This window comes from Eschrichtius robustus, chromosome 9, assembly GCF_028021215.1.
Source record: "Eschrichtius robustus isolate mEscRob2 chromosome 9, mEscRob2.pri, whole genome shotgun sequence".
NCBI classification, from domain to species: Eukaryota; Metazoa; Chordata; class Mammalia; order Artiodactyla; family Eschrichtiidae; genus Eschrichtius; species Eschrichtius robustus.
In genome coordinates, this window is record NC_090832.1 from 27,465,846 (window position 1) to 27,491,352 (window position 25,507).

The 25,507-nt window shown below is 42.9% G+C and overlaps 1 protein-coding gene across 1 annotated transcript in view; it reads left to right on the top strand.

The window, feature by feature from the left end:
- The first annotated feature begins 1,459 nt into the window (after positions 1–1,459).
- Positions 1,460–25,507, top strand: part of MAP7 (microtubule associated protein 7) — a 161,377-nt gene continuing 137,329 nt past the window's right edge. Inside the window, exon 1 of the mRNA XM_068550958.1 lies at positions 1,460–1,559. Within this exon, the coding sequence (XP_068407059.1) occupies positions 1,493–1,559 (67 nt within the window). The 5' untranslated portion in view covers positions 1,460–1,492. The remainder of the gene's footprint in view (positions 1,560–25,507) is intronic.

Here is a 25,507-nt window from a genome sequence, read left to right on the forward strand (position 1 = left end):
TAAATGGTATAGCAGAAAACAAACACCTCCTTTTGAAAACAAATCACCTCTTTTTCCCAAGGTTCTTCCAGAGAATTCAACTCTCAAAATTCAGCTAAGGGAGTCTTTTTGATGTTCACAGGAAAGTGTCTTAAACTCTGGTGACAATGTAGTAAAATATATCTTTGCTTGGGCCCAAGCTGAGGTCTGAAACTACTTCCACCCACCTGGTGTTTTATTTTTATCGATTAGAAGTGTGATAAGAGGTATTTGAATGTGATTTAGGAAGATCATATTGCTAAATGATCAGTTTGCCTAGTTCACTGTAGAAATGGCACTAAGGGAAAATCCAGGACTACAAACCACAGCACGTGTCCCTTAAGCAAAACCTCTGCCTAGTCAGCCAGTGACCCAGTAAACCAAATAAAACCAGTCCACTGCTGGGCTCAGTGGCAGGATGTGCGTGCAAGGATGGTAAGAATTGTCACCCTAGCGAGAAATCCAACACTGTTCTCAGGCACGCTTGGGTGTCCACTAGATTCTGCTGAAGTCCTTGAAAGGGTTCTAAACTGTTGGGAGCTTGCCATTTGTGTTCAGCCAACCGAGTCTGTGGGAGTACGTCTCTGTGTAACGAGGCAGAACTGAGCGCTGCTCAGTTTTGTTCCTTTATGTTTCCATTTATACAGGCTACATTTTTTTTCTCAGCATTTTGTTGCTTAACGTTTATTTGCTTATTAGAGCAGAAATTGGTTTCTCCGCAGCTAATAATGTTTCTTTAAAAAAAGAAACTGTTGTTGCCCACTGCTTTTTTTCCTGGTCTTCCGGAGCAAGACAGGAGTCGCAAGGTAGTTGCTAACCGGAAATCAAGAATAAGAAAAGCCACATCACCGGGCACAAGTTTCATTAAGCTGTATGCCCTGGGGTTCATCAGATATAGAAGCCTGGTGAAAAGACTGGTCATCAACAACGTCGTCCTAAAACGCAGAATGGAGACCGGACCGCAGTGTGGAATCCAGCCTGTGTACTTCGGCTTTCCACGTGGCATCGTACTCTTTGGCGGCTGTCACCATGAACGCCAGTCCTGGCGAAACTAACATTGACCTGGCTGCTTCAGAGCTCAGAGACGAATAGAGCGTCCGCACGCTCTCGCCTCACTTTGTCTGATCCTCAGACCGTCCCAGTTCCTAGCGCCACCAAGCGTCGCCGACCCGCCTCCAAACCTCGAGGTGCGGGCAGCCGGGGCCTGAAGCTCGCGGCCCAGGTGCCTGGCTCCGCCCGCTCCCGTTGCGGAAACCCAGCCGCGTGAGTCGGAGTGGCTGCCACGCCGCACCTGCCCACGAGGGGGCGCGCCCGCGCGCCGGGCCCAGGCCGCCTCGGGCTCGCGAGCGCTCGCTCCTTCCTTCCTCCGCCCTTCCCTGACGGCGTTCACCTGTCTGGGCCGGGGGCCTCGGCCGGCGGGAGCCAAGCCGAGGAAGAGGGCGGAGCGGCTCTCCGGGAGCGTCATCGGAGCACCATGGCGGACCTGAGAGCTGGCGGCGACCGCCACACGGGCGGCGATGGCGCTGCGCAGAGCGAAACAGGTGAATGAGCTGCGGGGGCAGGTGGTGGTCCGGCGGGCTCGGGCCGGGAAGAGCGAGCAGGGCTGTGGGCGTCGGGGGGTGGGGGGAGTGGGCTCGCGCGGGGCGCCGGCGCTCCCCTCCCCCGCCCGGCCGCTGCCCGGAAAGGCCAGTCCGGCGCGCCGCGCACCCCGGCTCGGAGCCCGCTTGCCCTCCGCCCTCCGCCTCCGCGCGTCGGCTGCTCGGCCCCGGCGCCCAAGTTCGCCGGCGCCCGGCCGCAGTGCCGGCCGCCCCTCTTGCGCTCCAGTTCGACTTACCGCAAACAGGTGGAAACGCGCCAGGGAGCGCGGGCGGGAGGAGGAAGTGGAGAGACGCTGGCCGCCCCTCTACCACCTGCCGGGCTGGGTCTAATTCAATTCAATGGGAAAATCGTATCCCCCAAACCAAACCGCCAGCCGGAAAATCCTCGGCCAGGTACGGCTAGCAGGATTACCCTTTCCTGCGCAAACTCTCTGGCCTTAACCGGCGCACCGGGTGCCGGGGTAGCCCGGCGCGATGGTCGCGCGTGAGCAGCGCCCGACCCCTGCCCTGGGGTCCGCAGTTACGACCGGCTCACGAGAGTTCTGAGATCTGGGGTCGCGAGGCAGGGGCTGGTTGCAGGATGATGGGGCCTGCAGGTGCTGGGGGGTGGGGTGGCTCAGAGATTCGTTGACTTGAAACAAGGGTCCTCGGCGTTCGTGTTTTTAGTCCGTGCACCAACCCAAGGCGGGAACGTTGGCTCGGCTCCTCAAGGCGCTGTGTTGAGGAACCCCCTCTTCCCAACTTCCACGCCAGAGGCAGGGGCAGGAGCTCACATCTCCAAGAGCGTGAAGTCCTCCCCTCCCCCATTTTATTATATGCAGCCGATTTTCCCCCTCGCGATAGTTTTTTCTTGCAGATCCACCCCTCTCTCCTGGTCCCCTCTTCTATTCTTGGCCAGTAAACTGTTTCTGGTACCTTCCTACACTTGGGATGGGGGCGGTGAGGCAGTTTCTTATGTTAAAAAGACATTCAAATTGCAGGCTCCCCAACTGTGTTGTGTTTTCTGCGTACACATAATTGGAAACAATTGTTATCTAAATGTAAGACTCCCCCCACCCTCAAAAAAGAAGTATTGACTTAGAAGGTATGCTTATTTTAATGTGAAAGGTCCAAAAAAGCTATAAGAGTATTTGCAAATGATGTATCTGTTCAGCCAGGTAGAGTTTGGGCGCCTAAAGACTAATGACTTAATCCCTCCAGCCAAAATACCTGAGGTTAAGACAAGGGCTCTTGAACTTGTTTACTTTGAAGTCACGCAACTTCCTGTAGGGTGGTTTATTTTGTCTTAAAATGTTTGAAGGATTGGCAGGTCATTATTTTCGTTTGGGGTGGGGAAGGGGTGGCTTAGAGGACGTGCCTTTGTAATTGCTTTAGGGAACTTGATAAGCGGGGTGCTGAGGGTTACGGTCCCCCAAGAGAGGGCAGCAGGAGGGCAGCATCCTCACTGAGAATATAAATGGTTTGGTGCCTAATCCCCACAAAGAAAACACACAAAAAACTGCTTCTGTACACAGTAGTTTTTGCTCAAATAAATAATAAACACTTCCTAGAATCTGCACATGAACAAGTTGTTCAGATGTAAGTGAACTACAAACTAGCTTATTCAGTGCCCAAGCATGTTAACTAACGAACTGGTCATGCTTCTAACAATTAACCTACAAATCAACCCTGTGGCCGTCAGTGAAATATTTTCTTTAGGAAGAGGGCAATTTAATTGGCTGCCGTCTCCTTCATAGAAGACAATTCTTCCACATCTCTACCTAGAAACTCCAGTTTCCAAGGGACAAATTTTATAAATGGTCTTTCGAATAATTGTACTTTGTAATTTAACTAAAACTTATTGCCGGCTCACATCTTTTTCCTATTTTTCTAGCCCTGGATTACTATTAAGGTTTTTCGTGCTCAGAGCACCTGTGTGAGCAGGTGTCAAAGAAAGAAGAAAGATGAAAAAAATATATATATATATATTTAAATCTAGGTAGCGATATTTTGAGTGTACAAGTGAGGACTGCTTGAATTTTAACAACTTATGAAGTTTTCCATATATTTAAAACATGTGACCTATACCTGAGTATCAGACTTCAATGTAGTACTTTATTCTTATGGACATATTGCACATTATAACATTCAAATGCTGCAAGTCATTATTTTTTTTTAACAATTACAGGATTGTATTGAGGTGGGGTTTTTGGGGGTGGGGTGGGGATTTCTGTCTTTTATTAGCATCAAGAGGTGAAAATTGCCACCTCAAATGGCAACATTTGTTGAGGGATTCATTTTCTTCCCTTTTTAGGACTGGTTGTTAGGCGGTAGGGCCCATTCTTAAATGTCTCTCTTAGTTTTTCTGTCCCTGTGCAAAGACTGTGGTCTAATTTTAGGGCAATTTAGTTTAGAATCTCAGGTGATTATAAAAATAACACCTGTAATGTGTTCATAATTATATACATATGTAGGTATGTGTATCAAAGATGGGTTGAAAATTGGCAGTATATGACCTATAAAATGAGACATTTGTTAAGAATATTGAAAGGTAGCATATAAAAATCATATTTCTTTCAACATTTAAAAGCTATTTCTTTTTTTTTTTAAAGAGATATTATACCCTTTTTAAAAAAATTTCTATTTATTTATTTATGGCTGTGTTGGGTTTTCGTTTCTGTGCGGGGGCTTCCTATAGTTGTGGCAAGCGGGGGCCACTCTTCATCGTGGTGCGCGGGCCTCTCACTATCGCAGCCTCTCTGGTTGCGGAGCACAGGCTCCAGACGCGCAGGCTCAGCAATTGTGGCTCACGGGCCTACTCGGTCCGCGGCATGTGGGATCTTCCCAGACCAGGGCTCGAACCCGTGTCCCCTGCACCGGCAGGCAGACTCTCAACCACTGCGCCACCAGGGAAGCCCTAAAAGCTATTTCTATCAGTATATATTTTCTACTCAAAGGTAGTCAAGTCACATTCTTTATGGTGATTTTTTAAATTTTTCTTGAGAATGAACAGTTCTTTCCACATATATTTCAATAACAAAAGGTAGGCAAGAACTGAGAAAAATAATTGACTTGGAAACAAGTTTTCAATTTCACCACTAGAGGATGTCAAGTCCTTTTTAAATTATTATTTTGAGTAACAGATTGAAATTCACAAAATTGCCTCTGCCCAGGCTTTGTGTACTTAATCTTATGCTAGTGCTTGAGAGTTGTGAAAGTGTGCAGGGCTAATTTCTCAATTTAATAACTTCCTTTTAAAAAGCCTACTGAATTAAGACCAAAGTTAAAGCTGCTTTTGACTAACTCATAAGAGCACACTTTCATGCACAGGGAATAAGTTAATGCCTATAGTCTGTGAATTCTGTTGCTATTCCTTTGGGGAAAATGACATAGAACCTGGAATTGGGCTTGTTCTCTCTTTAGCAGGCAGTGCAGTGGAAGAACATGGGCCTTTTTTGTGATCTGGATCATGACCCTTCACTGCATTTTTCCAAATTAAAAAGTGATATTTAAGGTCTTAGATTTCAGGGTCTACAAATATCTGCAAATAAAAATTGTTAGATGGGGGTCAGACTACAATTTGTTATTAGACTCATTGTTTTGAAATTCACGTCCTAAAGCTATTAATGCTTCATTCCAAGTGAATAGATAACTTTTTTCCTGTTATATTTTGGCTGGCTCTTACCTTTGCATCTTGCGAAGTAGGAGGAGAGTATTATTAGACGAGGCATTTGTGCTCAGGAGAGTGCATTTATTTGATATCATTAGTTAGGCATGTGTGTGAAACACTAATTTGTATTGGCATGTTCTCTAAAAAAAAAAAAGAAATCTAACATCTTTGCCTCCTGGTGCATGACAAAAAATCATTTGAAATGGGTTATTTTTTAAAACTCAGGTCTCATATTGTTATAAGAATTGAAAATATTGAGGCTTAGCATAATTTGACCAAGAAATATGTACCTTCTATAAAGCTTTATGGTGACTGAAAGGTTGATGAAGACATGATCCGTGGATTTCAAAAGGAAAACATCACTCACAAACAAATAATTGCAGGTTATGAGGAGTTAAGTGAAGAAAGAATTAACTTCTAGCTGTGGTCTTTCATCATGGAAAACATACTGGGCATAGCAATTTAAATTTTTTAAATGGGTAAATGACATATAAAGTTGAATGGAGGAAAGAGAGAAAAATAAAGGTGCAGATGTGGAAAAGAGCAAAGTTTTGGTCATATTGAGTTGTGTGAGGCTCATCATGAAAGAGTCTAGAAGATGGATTAGGAATGAAGGCACATTGAGGCCAAATTGTGGAGTGATCAAGCTTAAGAGGTTAGTAGATGACTCTGCAGGCAGTGAGGAAATGTTGATGATTCCTAAGGATAACATATCTTTAATAAAGTGCGATAAATTAGGTAATTCTCTACCCATGGATCTTGAAAGCTTGATTGCAAAGTCTAGCAGAAGAGCTCAGCTGTGCCTTTTAGGAATGCATGGTCCCTTCATCTAGGAAAGTCATTCCCTTGATTGATTTTTGCTGCTTTGGGAAGGGTATCACGGGGTGGGGGAAGGGGAGAGTGTATGAGGAACATATGCATAACCAGGCAGGTTAGCCAAATCTCTGGTGATAGTGAGGTGATCGGTATTCTACCCATGTGATCCTCATTTTGAAGTAGCAGTGTAGACTAGAGGAGGGATTTAAGAAGGGCACATTCAGCTACATACAGACTAGCTTTGAAGTTCCTGCAAAAGTCTTCTGGCAGGCGTTGGGCCAGCACTATGGCATGGCAGTGGAAATGGGAAGAGAATGATTAATTCAAGATTCTACAGAGGCATGTGTCAAAGGATGCAGGTAAAACGTTGACATATAATATTATACACCAGGTTTAAGTTTGGCTTGTTGGTTTAAGGGTGGCGTGAAAATAGTTATGAGGAGGACCTACTTTTGGTAGGAGAACTAGAAAAATCTCTGCTTTAAACATGGAGATTTGAGATGCAAGGGGGACGTGTAAGTAGAAATGTCTAATGAGCACATGGAAGGATGGGAATAAGGAGAAAAACATGTTGGGACTCTGGGATTCATTCCATAAGGGGAACGTGATTGAAGCCACGAGGGTGAGGAGAGTTTTGAAAGAAAAATGGAAAGGGGATGAGACAACACTTCAAGCACAGGAGGAGGAAGAACCAGCAAAGAAGGCGGAAAAGCCAGAAAGTCAGGAAAAGCATAACTGAGCAATGCCATACCTGCCAAGGGAGAGGGACGAGGAGGTCAAGGATTCAGAGAGTGAAGAGGGAAAAAAAACCCGTTGGCGTGGTTACCGAGTAGTCACTGGTCACCCCCAGAAGAGGCATTTCAGGGGATGTAGCAGATTATGTGATTAATAGACTAGCACTTGGAAAGTAAAGATAGCCAATTTAAAAGACCCTCCATAAAGTTCACTGGTGAAAGGAAAAAATGCCAAATCCTTGAAATTTTTCTTTTTTAAATTTATTTATTTATTTATTTTAAATTTATTTTTGGCTGCCCTGAGTCTTCGTTGCTGCCCGCGGGCTTTCTCTACTTGCGGTGAGCGGGGACTACTCTTCGTTGCGGTGCGCGGGCTTCTCCTTGCGGTGGCTTCTCTTGTTCCAGAGCACGGGCTCTAGGCACGCGGGCTTCAGTAGTTGTGGCACGCGGGCTCAGTAGTTGTGGCTCGTGGGCTCTAGAGCGCAGGCTCAGTAGTTGTAGCTCGAGGGCTTAGTTGCATCCGCGGCATGTGGGATCTTCCTGGACCAGGGCTCAAACCTATGTCCCCTGCATTGGCAGGGAGGATTCTTAACCACTGCGCCACCAGGGAAGTCCCCCCCTTGAAATTTTTCTAGTTAAAACTTTTTAATTTGCATACAGTTTACTGCTTTGGGGGGTGTACAGCTCATTGTTTTGTCGAATGTATAGTCATGTAACCACCACTATGATAATGATCCGGAAGAGTTCTCTTGCCCCAGAGAATTCCCTCATGCCACCCCTCTGCAATCAGGTTCTCCTATCCTTAACGCCTGGCAACCACTGATCTGTTCACCATCCTAGTTTTGCCTCTTCCAGAGTGTCATAAAAGTGTAATCATACACATAGACTTTGTTTTTTTAAATTTTATTTTATTTTTTTATACAGCAGGTTCTTATTAGTTATCCATTTTATACATATTAGTGTAATACATGTCAACCCCAATCTCCCAGTTCATAACCCCCCCCCACTTTCCCCCCTTGGTGTCCATATGTTTGTTCTCTACATCTGTGTCCCTATTTCTGCCTTGCAAACTGGTTCATCTGTACCATTTTTCTAGATTCCATGTATATGTGTTAACATACGGTATCTGTTTTTCTCTTTCTGACTTTCACTCTGCATGACAGACTCTAGGTCCATCCATGTCTCTATAAATGACCCAATTTCATTCCTTTTGGCCGAGTAATATTCCATTGTATATATGTACCACATCTTCTCATATAGACTTTTGAGTCTGAATTTTTTTCACTTAGCATAATGCATTTGAGATTCAGACGCGTTTTGTGTATCAATAGTTATTGGTGGTAGTTTGCCAATTGTAAGGAAGTCCCACAGATTAATCCATCCACCCACTGAGAAACACTGGGTTATCTCCAGGCTTTGGTGATATAAATAATGCTGCTGTAAACATTTATGTACAGGTTTTTCTTATTTATCTAAGGGAAATACCTGGGAGTGGAATTGCTGACTCATATGTAAGTGTATGTTTATAAGAAACTGATGAACTGTTCTCTGGAATGGCTGTGCAATCTTGCATTCCTACAAGCAATGTATGTGAGTCTTACTTGCTCTGCATCCTTGCCAACACTTGATGTTGTTATGTTTAGTTCTGTTTTTTAGCCATTTCACCAAGTTCTTTTAGTAAAGCGATGTAATCACCTCAAAGTAAAATAGTGCCCTTAGGGATGCTAAATGATGCTCACTTGAACTAGGAAAACTTGTGGAGGTAGAGTTGCTCCCAGAGCCCGGGTATAATGTGGAGTTTTTATTTGGCTCTAACGTCATTGGCTTCTTTATTCTTTTTTTTCCCCATAGTATTTATTTCTTGTGGAGTCTGCCTTCTGAAGTTGATTATGAACAGAAGTGCTGTCATCCAGCGCATCCCATGCCAATCCAAATCCTCTTCTCCTCCTTAATGTCTGTCTTCTAATCCCTTGAGATACGGCTTTCCAGAATTTGGAAATAACTTTTTTGGTGTTTTTTGCAGTTAGAAAGCTGGAAATATTGATGCTGTAATTTGTTTTATTGTCTGGATTACTCTTTGTTGGCAGAATTTATGTTGTCAAACCCGGTATTTAGTATCTGTTCTCAGTTACTGAAGTGTACTTGCAGAGCTTTGTAAAAAGTCTTGGTAGTGTCTTTGGACATTTAATCACTGAGCATGGTCTAAGGTTCTATATGCTAAATGTGTATGATGTTCAGTCTTGCTTTTTTCTAGAAAATCCATTTTTTAAAACTTTTTATTGAAGTCTAGTTGATTTACAATGTTGTGTTAATTTCTACTGTACAGCACAGTCACTCAGTATACACATATATACATTCTTTTTTATGTTCTTTTCCATTATGGTTTATCCCAGGATATTGAATATAGTTCCCTGTGCTATACAGTAGGACCTTGTTTATCCATTCTATATGTAATAGTTTGCATCTACTAACCCCAAGCCCCCAGTCCATCCCTCCCCCACCCCACCCCTTGGCAACCACAAGTCTCTTCTCTTTGTGAGTCTGTTTCTGTTTTGTAGATAGGTTCATTTGTGGCATATTATAGATTTCACATGTAAGCGATATCATACGGTATTTGTCTTTCTCTTTCTGACTTACTTCACTTAGTATGATAATCTCTAGCTGCATCCATGTTGCTGCAAATGGCATTATTTCATTCTTTTTTATGGCTGAGTAGTATTCCATTTGTGTGTGTGTGTGTGTGTGTGTGTGTGTGTGTGTAGATATATATATAATATGTAGATAGATAATCTCATCTTCTTTATCCATAGAAAATCCAGTTTTAAAGTTTGTCTAGCTCTTCAGTGGGTCAGTGCTTTCTTCCTCTTCATTAACTCTTTTTAAAAAAAGTTTTTAAAACCGTATCACATTTTATTTTATTTATTTTTGGCTGTGCCATGCAGCACGTGGGATCTTGGTTCCCCGACCAGGGATCGAACCTGCTTACCCTGCACTGGAAGCTCGGAGCTTTAACCACTGGACCACCAGCGAAGTCCCCTCTTCATTAACTCTTGAAAATGCTCTGACTTATAGTTCACAAATTTAAATGGCATCAGATGGTTTTTCTCTATTTGTTTACTGTTCTCCTTAGCATCTTTATTTGAGAAATAGCCAGTTGAGAAAATCTATAAGATTTTCTTTTAATAGGTGCCACTTTGAATTTTGATTTGAAGAGTAATATATTTTTGACAGCAAGAATTCACTGCACTCAACAGTTCCTCATCCTTGAAAGCTCCTACAGAAGCAGTTGTGAAAGAGAATTGTGAGAAAATGCTGACAATTGACACACCTGACCAGATAGCGCAGATGAATGTAGGGATGCAAGACTAAGCAGAAAGGAAGCTGAGTGAAATGCGTTTGGAATATGTGAACTGGGCTTTGCAAGCATTGTTAGTAAAGCTGTGTATATTTAAGTATAGAATATTGAGATTTGGGATATGTTAAAATTTCTTTTGTGCCTTTTTTAATGCTAATAAAGCCTCCTTTTTGGAGTTGGCTTTCTGGTAAACAGAAGCATTACTACTTACTATGGCATAACCTTCCATGTATAAACCTTGTATCCCTGACACCGTTTAAAGTACAAAAGAAGCTATATTCTAGGAAAAGTTTAAATTCCAAGGTGAAATTCTGGAAGGAAACCCCCCTTCCTTTAGTGTTCCCACAACCCAACACAAGGCCTGTTTCGGTGGCAGTAAGGTGCATAATTGACTACAGTAAATATACCGGGCTGCTTTTCAAGATTTTAATCCAGGCCTCTGTTTCCCAGAAGCTCCTGACCGGACTCTTTAGTGTGGCAGAGACACCAAACGGCCTGGTTGCATGCTTCCTGCATTCCTGCTGGATTGGTTTCTATTTATGGTAGATGCTCTAAATTAGTACACCCCACAGTCCTGGTGGGTTCAGTTAAATATAGCTCTCTCCTTGGCCATACGGTTATGTTGTTGAACCGATTATTGAGGTCATGTACCGGAGCATCATTGGTTCAGATCATTGCTTCTCAATCTTGGCAGTGAGTGAAAAATCACCTGGGGACCTTTTAAATACCTGGATGCCCACGCTGCACCCTAGGCAATTATCTGAGGATCTCTAGGGGTGGGAGCCAGGTGGCAGTATTTTTTAAATTCCCCAGGTGGTTCCAATGTGGAGTCAAGGTCGAAAACTACTTTAGATCCATTTCCTATTTAGTGCTCTTCCATTTGACCTTAGGTTTAATTTGGAGATGTTGAGTGTATCTTATAAAAACCACCTGGAAAATCCTAACAACTACTGCCCCCAATCTAGTGAGGTTACTCACGTTATCTCTTATTTTACCCCAGTAATTTTTTTTGAAGGAAAGGTAGAAGTGAATATGGGTATGAGTCCACTTGAATAGCCAAGTGTTATGTACACATATATTCCAGGACATATTTATGCACTTTTATGTCTGAATATGTTCAGGTAGACAAAATGTTAGGTAGTTAGCTTTCTTTTTGTCTACTTTGCTTTGTTGTCACACTGCCTTCCTCTTCCTCCTCCTCCTCAAAACAAGGAAAGGTCAGTTTCGGATAGATAATTAAAGGGTTCTCTTTGTAGAAAATTACATACTTTTCCCAGAGATTTTCATGGTGACCCATGAACTCTAATCACCAGATGCCTGGCTTTGGAGACCAGCCCTTGTTTCTTCTGTCTGTAAATACTTGACACAAGGATGACTTTCGCCGTGATGCCCTCCCCTTCCGCCTTCTGCCTGCACTGACGCTAATACCCTCTGGGCTAAGCTTTCCTTCCTTCGCCTCTCTTCTTTCTCCTCATTAGATATTACTCTACCGGAGGCTCAGTCTGGTAACCTCTGCTCTTTTCACTTTGCATTTTTTCTCAACGGTATTATTCACATCTATGGCTTTGAACATCACCTCACATGAATGTCTCTGGCTCTGTGTGTCAGAACTTCTAGAAGCACTTCTGAGTTGCATTTGTGTGTGCTTGTGAGGTTTTGTGGTGCCATCCATTGTGCTTTGAAGCCCTTCCAGGGAGAGCTTACCTTTGGCAGAACTGGTTTCCTCTTTTCTCCTCCTTGCAGCTGGCGTCTGCACAGCTGTAAAAATCCAGGACCAAAAGGAAAAGGGCAGTAGGGGAGATGGAATGGCTGTGATCCCTGGAGAAAGTATCTTTAATTTTTTTTTTCCCCCTCAAGATTATACTGAAACTGAGCACGTGTGAAGCTGTAGGTCTCAAAAATTGACTACCATGTTATTTAGGGATAATGCTAAACTATTACTTTGTGCTGGGACTCTGGGGTCTGGCCGCCTGGGTTGCAATCTCTTCCCTGCTCCCGACACACAACCTAAGGGATGTCGGGCAAGTCATTTGACCATTCGTCTTCCTCAGTTTCTTCCTTTTTAAAACAGAGATAGTGGTACCAGCCTCATAGGGTGAGGATTAAATGAGTTGATACATGTAACATACATAGATAAGTGCCTGACACAGCATCAGCAGGAAGTGTTATAATTATTGTGGTCCTGATTATTAAGGATTGGTACTGCATCACTGAAACTGTGGACGTACCCTGGCACGCTAAATTTCTCCCTTAAGCAAATTTTTATTTATAATTGTAAGTCTCCGTAATGAGAATACAAATGTAATGCTGATTTAGGCCTGACTGCAGCTGTGATCACAGGGCCATTGGCTTGGCTCAGGTATGGGAAGCGTCATCAAAGCACGATGGTGCTTTCCACCTGCCAAAATGATGCACAAAACCTTCCAGTAGTAGATTGCTACACACTGACCTGTGAGATTCGTGGATTGTGTTGTAATTGAGTTGGACGCCCAGGCCAGCCCTTCCTGCCTTATTTTTGTTTCATTTTTATGGTATTCAAAAGTATTTTTTATTACTATATTATCATTCTAAGTTTTAAGTTCTTAAAGTATCGCTACAGAATTATTGCACTTTATTTTTTTTTTTTTTATAAAGACAGTGAAATAGAGAGAAAGTCTTTATTTATTTTATTTATTTATTTATCGCTGTGTTGGGTCTCCGTTTCTGTGCGAGGGCTTTCTCCAGTTGCGGCGAGCGGGGGCCACTCTTCATCGCGGCCTCTCTTGTTGCGGAGCACAGGCTCCAGACGCGCAGGCTCAGTAGTTGTGGCTCACGGGCCTAGTTGCTCCGCGGCCTGTGGGACCTTCCCAGACCAGGGCTCGAACCCGTGTCCCCTGCATGGGCAGGCGGATTCTCAACCACTGCGCCACCAGGGAAGCCCCTATTGCACTTTAAATGAAAGACAGACTTCCATTCTTTTTAAACCAAAAAGATGGACTTGCCAGGTCTGTTATTTCCGTCACAAGTCACTGTCACTTCACTGAATGTTTCTCTACGAGAAAAATAGACGAGCATATACAGCTTGCCTTCCACAAACTTTCGTGAGAAGTTTCACAAACTTTGTGAAGATGCCCTCGTTGTGTATATAAAAAGATACATCCGCATGCTTTGTACAGTGACTTTGCATAAGTCCCCGGCAGAGTATCAGGAAGTAAAATACAAGTAGAAGAAATAGCTCTACAGTAGAAAGGAAGCGTTAAAATAAATTGAGAAAAGGGAGCTGGAGCCATTTTTAGTCCAGGAGACCTATGAGAGGGCAAATGCCTTTGAATAGAAAAACCCCATAATCTTATAATCCAATGAATCCTCACAGGAAAGAACACGAGTTTGGCGTTTCTGATTGAATTCTTGGTGGTCCAGCTGTAACTGAAGTAGTCAACTTTGAGAACGTCATGTCATTTATTTACAAACCGATCTGGTTCAACGTTTTCCTGCTACTCGCTGAGCATGGAGGAAATAAAAAAAAGGGTCCCAATCATCCACCAACTTGTGCAACACAAATCCTAAACCATATATGTGATTAGAATCACATGTCATTGTGAAGGCGGGCAGGGTTTCATTCAAGAAGGTTTTGGAAGAGGAGGAGCACAGAATGTCAGAAGGAAGGAGAAAAAGGCTGTTCTACCTACATCTGGCTCCTGTTTCAGAAGTAGGACTTGGCATACGGCCTTTAGACACCTGTGAAATCGAGTTCCACACTAGCTGTGAAGTGTGCAGTTACTTTTTGCTGTACAGAGCAAATCGTTTTCTGTATTGATGTACCTATCTGGAAACATGTTCACGGAACAATTTGCATCATTGCAATTGTTTTTAAAACAAACAGGTCTGGTTTAAACCAAACTAAACAAAAACCACCCTCTTCTTGTTTGTAAACAGAAGACAAGAACAAGGTCTTTTTCCAGTGGGCTGGAAGCAGCCTGGCCCTGGGCTCTAAGAGGGGTGCTTCTTGTTTTAGGGGTTTCAGGGCAAGTCTCTTCCTCTATGCCTGTATGGAAACCAGCTAGTACTATCTACAGCAAAAAAATTTGGGAGGGAGGAGAGATTTTTTTATTATGACTTTGATTCCTTTACTGCAATATTGCATGTGTTTGGAACAACCTTTTTTTTTTTTTTAAACACATCAAAGATTTTAGTACCTTCAACAGTGGAAGTGTAGCCATTTTGCCTTATGATAAAAGGTAAAATGGTCCATTTGTGGTGGTTTAGGAAGTTCACCAAGTCTTTGGCATTATAATCCTTCCTCAGTTGCCTGTCTGAAGTTTACATGAGTTTTAAAGCAAGGGCTTAGAACACGAATATGAAAGGTATAAGGTATTAGAGATGAGGTTTGGGGCGCCCTTAGTGTCCTTATCAACATGTTCATCCTTCTGAGATGTTATTTATTTCTATATAAGAGCCCCCTAAGATCTCGATGGCCCTGGGTCAGGCAAGATTAAAAGAAGCTGTATTTACCAAAAAACGAACTGGGTTGCTAGTAGTATCTACATGGAAATTAATGCTTCATATCTTTTTTTAAAAAGCGATTATTGTTGCACTAGGGACATCTTTTGCTTAGCAGTTGCAAATATTAAAAGCTGTTGGGCTTGCTAACCCCAAGTATACTTCTCTCTTACCTGTATAATTTAGATTAAGGTTTTTGGTGTTCTGGTTGGTTGCTGACAGTTACAATGGATGTGCTAATCCTTTTCAGTGTGGGCCTTCACTGAATGAAAATGACCAAACCTCAAACCTACCCACCATGATCATATAATTTAGCATTTCTCTTAGTCACTTCTTTCCTCTAGGTTGATTTCAGAACTATGCCGGAGAATTGTATAATTCTTCTTTAGTCAGAGTTGGTTCTAGTTAACAAATACGTCAATAAGTATAAAGTTTAGTACCTCATTTATCTTCTCATGAAAAACATGTTTTATTTCACCACCACCTCATCCATATATCTACATACTGTAGTTTCTTCTAATTGAAACAGTGGGAAGGATTTCTTTTAACTTTCTTATCTGTACTTTCTAAACCATTTAATGTTGAGACAACCAGACTGCTTAGTTCTTATAATGATAAAAAGGGTTTATTTGATGCTTTGAAGCCAAACGGTATTGGCTTCTCAGTGAGAGATCATTAGTGAAAATATATAGGGGGATTTAATAGGTCTACTCTGAGATGTCCTGTCCCCAGTTTATGAATATTATTTTAACAGAGCATTGCAATATTGGGAAATGATTTGAGTAGATAGTATCCGGCCTATTCAATGAAGGTTATGATCATTGACACATAGACCTTTGACTGGCATGCTTTCATTTGCAGCCTGTTGATTTCAGTGTGGGATAGAGTGTCTGGCTCTCTCTGGGGTCACTGACCGAGATGGTTAATTATATGTGTCAACCTGGCTAGGCTACAGTGCCCAGTTGCTTGGTCAAACACTAGGCCAGATGTTGCTGTGTAGGTATTTTGCAGATATGATTAACATTTACAGTCAGTTGATTTTAAGTAAAATAGATTACCTTCAATAATCTAGGGGGCCTGATCCAATCATTGAAGGCCTTCAGGGGTTTCCCAGAGAAGGAGGAATTTTGCCTCAAGGCTATAATATAGAAATCATGCCTGAGTTTTAGCCTACTGACCTTCCCTACAATTTTGGACTTGTCAGCCTCCACAATCGCAGCAGCTATTTTTCCTTAAATCTCTTTATATACATTTTATGTATTATATTTTTCTCCGGAGACACAGAACCAAAAGTACTATTCTGTGTTTTTTTTTCTTTTTAAATTCTGTGTTCTGTGTCTCTGGAGAACCCTGACCGTGATACGTTGACCCTTAGAAAGAAAATCTTCTCTCTGGTCATGTTGCCCACGACAAATTACTATGATGTATGTTTTTACTGACCTAAAGACTTAGGACTATCATTCTCCTTAAAATGTCCATAAAGTAATATACTGAATTGGTTTATACTTATTGCTTTTCACTCCCAAACCTTTAGATCTCATCTCTCAAGTCATGTAGCCACAGTGAGCCATCCATAATAAATTGTGCCATTAAGGGAAACCTGTATATCTTATTCACCTTTATCCCCTCTTCCCCAGAGTTTTTCACACAGTACGTTTTCATTAATTTGTGGGTGGGTAAGAGAGGAGGGAGGCCTGCAAACTGCAGGTGCAGAAATCGTAGAGTGGGCCTCTTCTATCCAGAACACCCACGGAAACACCCACCGAGCGAGGCTTCCATTGTTTTCGTTATTTAGCTTTACGTCTAAAACCTCTGGGGGGCATCAGTCGAATGAGTAAAACAATACAACTGCAGAGCTTCCCACAAAGTGAAGCCCTGTGAAGTTTAAGTATAGAGATACAGTGACTGCAAGGAAAAGGGCTATCTGAATCTCAGGCTTTTTCTTTCTGCCTGACTGTTTTCCCGTGGGGATATAATTCTAGTTTCCGTTTTCACCAGGTCACAGAATCTCAGGATCAGAAGGGACTCTAGAGTCTAAAAATCCAACCTGTACACAGTGCATTAATCCAACACATCGCCCCAGATCAGTGTTTGTGCACGGCAGTCCTCAGTGATGGAAAGCACAGCTCGTTACATTCCGGTAACTTCCAATCACCGGACCTCAGTCTCTCTTCTTGAACTACACTGAAAGTTAACCTTTAATTCATTTATTTTATTCTTCCAGAGTCTTATTTTCTGTAGAGAAAATGTACTTTCTTTCAAACGATCCTCCTGTGTTATGGCTTAGGATCTTTATGATAAGTCCTAGGTTGTTCTCTTCTGAATATGTTCTAATTTATCATCCCATTTGAAATATCTAGCTCAGACCATGTGATCTGAGGACCAAAAAATAAAGAAGCCTTGTTCCGCTGACTCAGCATGCTGGCTCTCTGCTGATACCGCCCATGATGCTGTTAGGATTTTTACTGCCTCATCACACTGAAGTACAGTGAGCTTACTGTCCGAGGGCCCTCCTTCCTTGTATCTGCTAAAGCTTGGGTAGGTCTTCATTTTGTACCCGTGCAGTTGTTCCTTTTTAATGTAATAAGAGGTGTTCATAGTTATCACAACTAAATTAATCTTTTTAGCTATACTCCGTTATTTCAATCTGTTGAGATAATTTTGGTCCTGATTCTAGCCATCTCTCAGCTTTGTTTTATCTGCAGATATAAAGCCCTCGTTCTCATCTGAATCTTTTATAAGGACATTAACCTCCTTTCCTTCCCACTGCCTGCTTCTCAGCTTTTATTTGGACTACTGAGGGCATTTGGTATCCGTGCTCATTCCCCTGAAATAAGTCTTCCACATGCCGGGGAATGCCTGTTTAAAAACAACAACAACAAAAACCATGAGTGAATGAGTGATTCTTGTTTTCCTGTCTTTTGCCTTCTGTCCCCCCAGCCACCGGTTGAGATCTGTTTTCTCCACCAGGACCAAGCTATTATGTGACAAGTTTTTCTTTCTCAAGTCTCACTCCTTCTCCCTTCCAACCCATCCAACACCAGCTGGCAGACTGGCCTGTCTGGATCACACGTTTAGTCAACACCCCTCAGTGACGCCTTGTCTTCGTTTGGTGGGAGAACAATTATATGACTTGGCCGCTGCTTGCCCTCCAGTGTCATCCGCCAAAGCACCTCATCTCGCATCCTTGACATTTTACCAGTCCTGAAGCAAGACAGGGAACCCATTTCTTTTCTTATCTTTCTAATTGTGTGGCTCAAAAATTAAACATGTGGGCTTCCCTGGTGGCGCAGTGGTTGAGAATCTGCCTGCCAATGCAGGGGACACGGGTTCGAGCCCTGGTCTGGGAGGATCCCACATGCCGCGGAGCGACTAGGCCCGTGAGCCACAATTGCTGAGCCTGCGCATCTGGAGCCTGTGCTCCGCAACAAGAGAGGCCGCGATAGTGAGAGGCCCCCGCACCGCGATGAAGAGTGGCCCCCACTTGCCGCAACTGGAGAAAGCCCTCGCAGAGAAACGAAGACCCAACACAGCCATAAAATAAATAAATAAATAAAAATTAAAAAAAAAAAAACACTGGTTCAGGATGCTATACAAAAATTAAAAAAAAAAAAAATATTAAACATATAACTTGCTCACAGACCAGTGATGGATTAGGTAACTTTTAGAAACACTACCCTGGGCGTCTGATTCTTCTGTTGAATCCAGTGATTGATTTCTGTGCCTCATTTTGAATCTGTAAAATTGCATGTCTAAACTAATAAGGGTGTTGCTATTAGAGGAAAGGAGCTTCTGTGCACATTTTAACTTTTGTCAAGGAATTCAGAAGTCCATGTAATGTACATTAATAAAGTATTATCACTGAGAATAATGAACAGGAGGGCCTAAAGGCATTCTAGCATATGTTACTGGGTTAAAGTTTAATGTGGCGTTTTTATAATATTTGCAACTTAGCTAGTGATACATAATGTTTTGGAAAGGGTTTTCAGGAAGAGTTAGTGTCCACACCTTACATTCAGATAACTGAACCCTGGAGGTTTTAAATTTGTTTATGGCAGAGCAGACATGGGAAAGTGGACTCTGCTAGCACCACGAAGTGTTCATGCAGCAAAGATTTATAGAAATGTTATAAAAGGCACGGCAGGGACCTGGTACTTCTTGGTTGATGGCACGTCACTACTAGGGTAGTATTTACTGTTTTTCTTATAAGCCTGTTAACAAAAGGTGGTAAGGAAGATCAAAGCAAACCTGCTTTATTTTCCTTTCAAAGTGTCAGTCTGCCTTTGTGAGTATTTCTTTTTCCAGCAACCTATCGGAAGCTCTGCATAATGCTGCAGGATGGCAGAATGTTGTGCCTTTATTGCCACAGAAGCCATCAGGAAGTGGCGTCATTCTAGGAAACTGTAAGGGAGCCCTTTAACTTCAAGAATGGGATGGCAAAGAACCTGCTGGGACCCTTTGTTCCCTAGGGGTTGTTTGATTTCATGTCAACCTATGCTGGCTTTGTCATTTTCAAACGATGTGAGGTTTTTTAAAATATTACATTAACATGTGGATTTCTAAAACTCCTGCTAGAAGTAAATTGCAGCTTACTTTGGGGGAGATGCATAGAGAATTTAAAAGATGACTGAAGTCCAGTAGTTTTGAAGAATTAATCATCTCCTCTAACATAGAAATGTGGGAAAGCATTTTGGCGCTCCTGGGCCCCATTGAAAAGTAACTAACTAATATGGATGTAGAACTGTAATTTACCAGTGACTGACCATTCAATCCAGCAGTAATAATTTTTGTTTTCAACTACAGCACTTGATTAGTACAATCAGCCTCTTTACCATTTCAGTAACGTTTCTGTAAAGCTCACTAGGCTTTTAGAAAGAAAAATCTAGGTATGCTTTCTCACTGGTTAAACAGATTTCTCTTTGCAAGAGGATATTCTTAAATGCACTCAGGGGCTATGCTATTTTCCAGTTTTATGGTCACAAAAGCCTAGGAAGCATAAATGTGAACAGAAGCCTGAAGGTGTATGTTTGGATGCGTGTGCCTACATGTATTTAGTCTTTTATTTAACATCGTGACAGCAAGGCCCAAGTCATGAGCTGACTTCCCTGCTAGATCAGCAAGTTTAACTCGGTTTCATGTGCATGGGTTGGTGCCAGGCAGCCAGGGTAGAAGGACAGACAGACATAAATTCATTGTGTACTAAGGGAGTGGGGCTGTGGGTGGGGTGGGAACAGCAGCTGCCCAAGGGCCTGTTGACCTGTTTGGTTCATAGCAGGGATGAGTGGTACCACTTTCCACCTATGATTGCGAGTACATTTTGTGACTGTTCTGCAAACATTTTTTTCTCTGTACAGAGCCAGGCTAGTTGTAAAAATCTACCCTCTTGCATCAGGCAGTGTCTCATTTCTCTCATTTATACAAGGTCTCCGTTACTATATCACTTGCTATTTTAACAATTTAAACAACACAATTGCAAAACCTGATTGACTCTGGGAAGTCTACCTGCCCCAATTCCCATGGGAACTGAATTAAGATCCTGTATCTGCAGGCAGCACGCAAAGGCAATTGTGCCACGCTGAAAACACTTATTAGTGCTGAGGAACAGTAAAGAAATTCACAGTGGTATTCGTTTTACTTCTGGGGATATTTAAATTTAAGGTCTCACTATCCCCCTTTCCACATTTGCTTTTATTTTGGGTCAGAGTGTAAAAAGGAGAAGACTGTAGCCCCAAGCCCTTCCCCTACAGGGATCAAGCCACAGCAGTCCTGGAATTATATAACTTAACCCCTGTATCTGTTAAAGGCTGAGTTTGAGCATTTAAGAAACTAATCTCAAATGTTTTCATATGTCTTAAATGAGGTAAGAAATGTGTACTTCATGGGTAGGAAAAAAAATCCTTTATTATGATTATTTGATCTTGAGCTGTTTGCTTCCCTGTGACTAGTCCCAGCTGTGACTGAGATGCAGTTAGTTGGTGCTGGAGTCAGGATTGACGGGGCAGCAGGATGAAAGCATCTTGGCGTTAGAGCAGATGGGCCTGGGTTTAATCCTGACTCGGTGATTTAACTAGCTGTGTTAACTTGAACCTGTCTAAGCCTCAGTTTCCTGATCTGTCAGGTGGTAACTCCTCTCTCTTGGGGCTATTGTAACTAGCAAAGATAACATATCTAACACACCTAGCACAGCGTCAGACATAAAGTTGAACATGTTCCCAGATGATGGGCTATTATATTCCTATTCTTGAGGCCCCCTTGCCTTATGGGTTACATGATGGTGTCAACCTCTGACCTCCTTTGGTAGCCTTTCGTTTCCCTCAATAAATGATTTTAAGTATAACTCATATTCTTTTAAAAACAAAGCAAAACAAAACAGCCATTTTGGTGGTTTTCACATTTTGAGACAAATCAAAATTCTCCAGGAGACCCTCAGGCTAGAGCATGAAAAATTCGGTCTGTGTCACTGAGGGGTCTTCCACCGAAGTTAACAGAAGCGGAAAACCATTGATTGCCTGGATTGGGCGGTAGAGCTGGGCTGTCCTGTGATCTCTCTTCCCCGGGACCTTCGTTCTGCTGGGTGCCTTGAGTGCAGCCACAGACCTCAAGGAGCACTCCTTCCCGAAATTTGTAGTCTTGTCTGGACAACTTAAACGCTAAGTAGTATTCGCTTTGCTGTTGCATTTCTCCATAAAACGACTGAGGCCGTCCTTGAAAGTAATGGAATGGACATCTTCTGCAGAGGTCATTTGAATTTGAGCGCCCACTTTGCTTTTCAAAATCCACTCTTAGGAAGGATTTTTGTTGTCATTCTAGGACAATGAATAAATATAGTCATTTTCATTTTTTTATTTGGAAGGTGGAGAAAAAGATCCCTTTTTCTTCATTTCTTTCAGTAATACTTTTATTAAACTCAATGGAGATGATCAGAAGCTGTTAGCTTTATTTGGATGAGGAATATTTCTGAATGAAATCTGTTATTTGCCCAAGACACTGATTTTCATTTTCTCTACCAAAAGGTAGTTTCAACTATACTTTGTGTGTATGTTGCTTTTGTAAGTACTAGCCTGATTCTCTAGAAATAGAAGAAAGAAACTGAAGTAGATTGGAAAATATTTCACAAATATGCTTATGTGTGGTCATTGGCCTGTGTTTATTGATCATCTGATTAAAGAAAAATAAATAGGAAGTAAAAAATTATTTAATTCAGAAAAAAGTTTACCAGTTACAGAAGGTGATGGAAATACATTAACCAGTTTGTATCCACTGTTTGTTTCAAGGCATGGATCCTCCCTTTCCTTTCCTTTCCACATCTTGCCATCCCTGTAGAAGCTGAAGAGGGATCTAAGATTCTAAACCTTGTAGGCCAAGTATTTGTCAGAAGGAGAAGCACTGGAGTAGGAAGAAGGGAATCTAAATTTTCATCGTAGACTTGCTGCCAACTAACATTTGACTTGGGCAAGAAACTTCACTTCGTGGGCCTCAGCTTCCTTGTGTGTAAAATAATGCTGATTCAGATGCCTTCTCAGACCATTCAGCTCGTTGTCCAGTCTTTTATTCCAAATGCCTACATCACAGGTTAACATGATTTTAAATAAACTCCGTTTCTGAAATTTCCTATGTTTCTCTAAGCCACAAATCTAAACATGTTAACTTAATTAAATCTCCCAGCCTTTGGAGGGGAAGATTTCTGAAGATTTATCTATTTTTTTTCAGCAGGGATTTGCTAACCGTTTAGTACATTTCCAGTCCTAGACTGGGCAATCTAAGTAGATAAAAAGCAGAAGTGTTCCTTGATGGAGTTAACAGTTGAACTGGAAACACCTTAAATAATTATGAAGCAAAAATGAACTAGTTACCACAATGTATTATAAGATATAATTAAAGCAGCTGCTATTTATTAAGCACTTCTTACTGCTAGCACCACCATCATTCAATCCTTGCCCCTAATCCTATGAGAGAAATGTCATCACCCCAATTTTACAGAGAAAACTGAGGTACCAAGAGGGTAGTGACTTGTCTGAAGTTACTCTTCCATGCAAAGGATTTAGAGAGGATGTTTTCCTCGCTTCAGAGTCCCTGCGTTCCCCTCTTTGATAAGTTTAAGGATTGAGAAAAAAATAAGAGTGGGCTGGGAGCGGGAGGATTGCTTTGGACTTTCTAAGCCGACTTGAATTTGATTAAAAGGCAGAAACAAAAAGAACAAAGATTATTTTCTTAATTTGGAGGTTGACTTTTTAATGTCATTTATTGTATATTTAGGTTTTTTTGCACACAGTATAAATTTTAGGCAGCCTAGAAACGGAGAGTCTTATAAAGTGAGAAAGCTTATTTCAGGAGAAAACAATAATCACATGATTGTGTGCTTTGGAGAAATCAGTCCAGAAAAGAACTAAAATTGGGTCAAGTGTTGAGAATTGCTCAGCATTGCTGCTAGGGACTCGCCCAGAGCAGTGGGATCTGGGGGGAGTTTGCTGGATATAATCAAGGCAGCTTTTTTCTCATTGGAGGATCGTAGTGTCTCATTTGTGTCCTTTCGGCTAGACTTGCAGAAGGGGTATTCCAAATTGTGGTCTCTGTGAGAACAGGCACAGTTCTCTTCCCTGGAGGGTCTCGGGTACAGGGCCACACTGGTCCTCAGGACAGTTGCCACCAAGCCTGCGTTTATACAGACCCTGGGGTTGTAAGAATGTCAGGGAAACTGGGATGTGTTACTGAGTGTGAAGCGAGCCGTGGGGTACCAGCCATGCCTTCATTCATCCAGGGGCTCGCAGTCATTATCACGATGGAAAACCTGGCCCCCCAAAGAAGAAAAGGCCGTCTTGCCTTGAGCCCCTTTCTCCCAGCTGGGGAGTCCCCTGCTGCCTCTGCAAGCACGCCTGCATTTTTCCTCCCCTCCTGCTGCCTCTGCCGCCGATTGGAAGAGGGAGCTGCCCAGCGGCTGGGCTGCTCGCCTCACGCTGGAACCCTCTGCTGGCAAGTTCCCAGGACCAGCATCCCGGCAGGCTGGCGGCTCCACCGGAGAGATGGAGCCGCTCCCAGCCCTCCTTGATTAGGCTGTGTCAGGGTTGTCAGGGCAACTGTTAACGGCAGCATCTCCTATTTTTCCCTCTGTGCTGTGTGTGCTGAATATTTTACTGTGCGGTAGCAGGAAAAGAAGATTGGGAAAAGGTGCCGCAGCAGGAAGGAGAAGCTGGGATCTGATCGAGCAGGTTAGGCAGTGGGGGGAAGCATCCGACCTGCGTGCCTTTCTGGAAGGAGAGAGAGAGAGAGAGAGACAGAGAGAGACAGAGAGAGACAGAGAGAGAGAGAGAGTGTGTGTGTGTGTGTGTGTGTGTGAGAGTGTGTGAGCGAGCTTGAGCCAGCACATGTGCCTGTGAGGAGTAAGTGGGAGGGGGCTTGCAGGGGAGGCGGGGTCCTGCTAGGTGAGGGGGAACTGCGGGGCCTCAGTTGCCAAGAGGTTGGTAGTATCTGTCAGCTGTTTGCACACTGTTTACCCATAGGGGATCTATTACAAGTGCTCAAATGAACCGGCAGCTTAGAAACTAGCAGCTTCCTGGGAGCTGCAATTATATAAGCATAGATTTTTGATATACTAATAATTAAAAAACAAGTAGCAGCGGTATGCCTGGATCAGCTACAGCTTTCCGACAAGAGAGACTGAAGAAGACCAATGCAAGGCCAGTCCCCCTTGGTTTATTCACCATTAATGAGGAAGATGAACAGCAAAAGAATGGAAATTCCAGAAGACCAAAAGGTATGCATTAGCCCTACCCTTTGGTCAGAGCCGGAGACAGCCCCCGTTTCCCACGCTCTGTGTAACACATTTTATCAAGTGTGCTCGGGGTACACACTGTGTGGAGTGCTGGTGACCTCCTAGCACAGTTTGCTGGTGGTATTTGTACACTCTGTAGGGCTGTGTATGCATGAAATGGGGAACAGATTTTGCAGATTTGGTAGGTTTCAGATCAGCTGCCTTTCTGACCCAGGCTGCTTTCTTGGCCTAGAGAGCTTTAATATTCACAGGCTCACTTAAACAGTTACCAACGACTGTCCTCATCAGGAGGAGGGAATATGAGTTATCAAGGTTTAAATGAACCTCTCCCCCACCTTCCACAGGTGCATCAGGTGATTTCTGTTTAATGAGGCGAGTTCCTCAAGAGGGATGAGTTGGATAGAGTGACCTAAGAGTGCAGGCTTTCCATGGGCAGAGGGTCAAGATATTACTTCCTTTTCTGTTTTGAAGTGCTGAGAGAGGAGGAAAACAAACACTGAGCACGACTGTGTGGGGAAAAGCTGGGGAGCAGGGAGGGGGCCGTGAGGTTGTATAACTTCTGATGGCAACTCTGCTACATCTGTATAGAGGTGGAGATGGGCTGGCTACAGGAAGGAGAGGACCAGTTCTTGTGCTGTCCTTTCGTAAGGGGGAAATCCAGCAGCAGCTCGCCGGCTTCTCTGGTCCCCGTGCACTGCATCATCTTTAGCGCTGTCTCATGGCCACCCTGCCAGGGCTGCAATGATCAGTCAGTCAGCAGCATCATGCATTTCTGAAGAAGGGCTTTAAGGCTTACATTTTAAGTTTTCCAGTATCCTAATTCTTGCAACCCCCTTCCCAAATATATATGAGCTGTTCTTAAGCTGATAGGTTATCAGTTTTGTTGTTGCGGACGTGCTGATTACATTTTAGCTCGCATTCAGATTGTTGTATCACTGAGAGATCACATTTTCCTCAGTGTGGCACAGAGCGGTAGCATGGCAAAGTAGCAAGCAAATATTTGAGCAATGATAGAATGAGTGTTTAAATAGAATGCAGTGTCTGAAGACGACTGGCTCTCTCTCTCTCTGCTGCTTCTGTAATGTATCT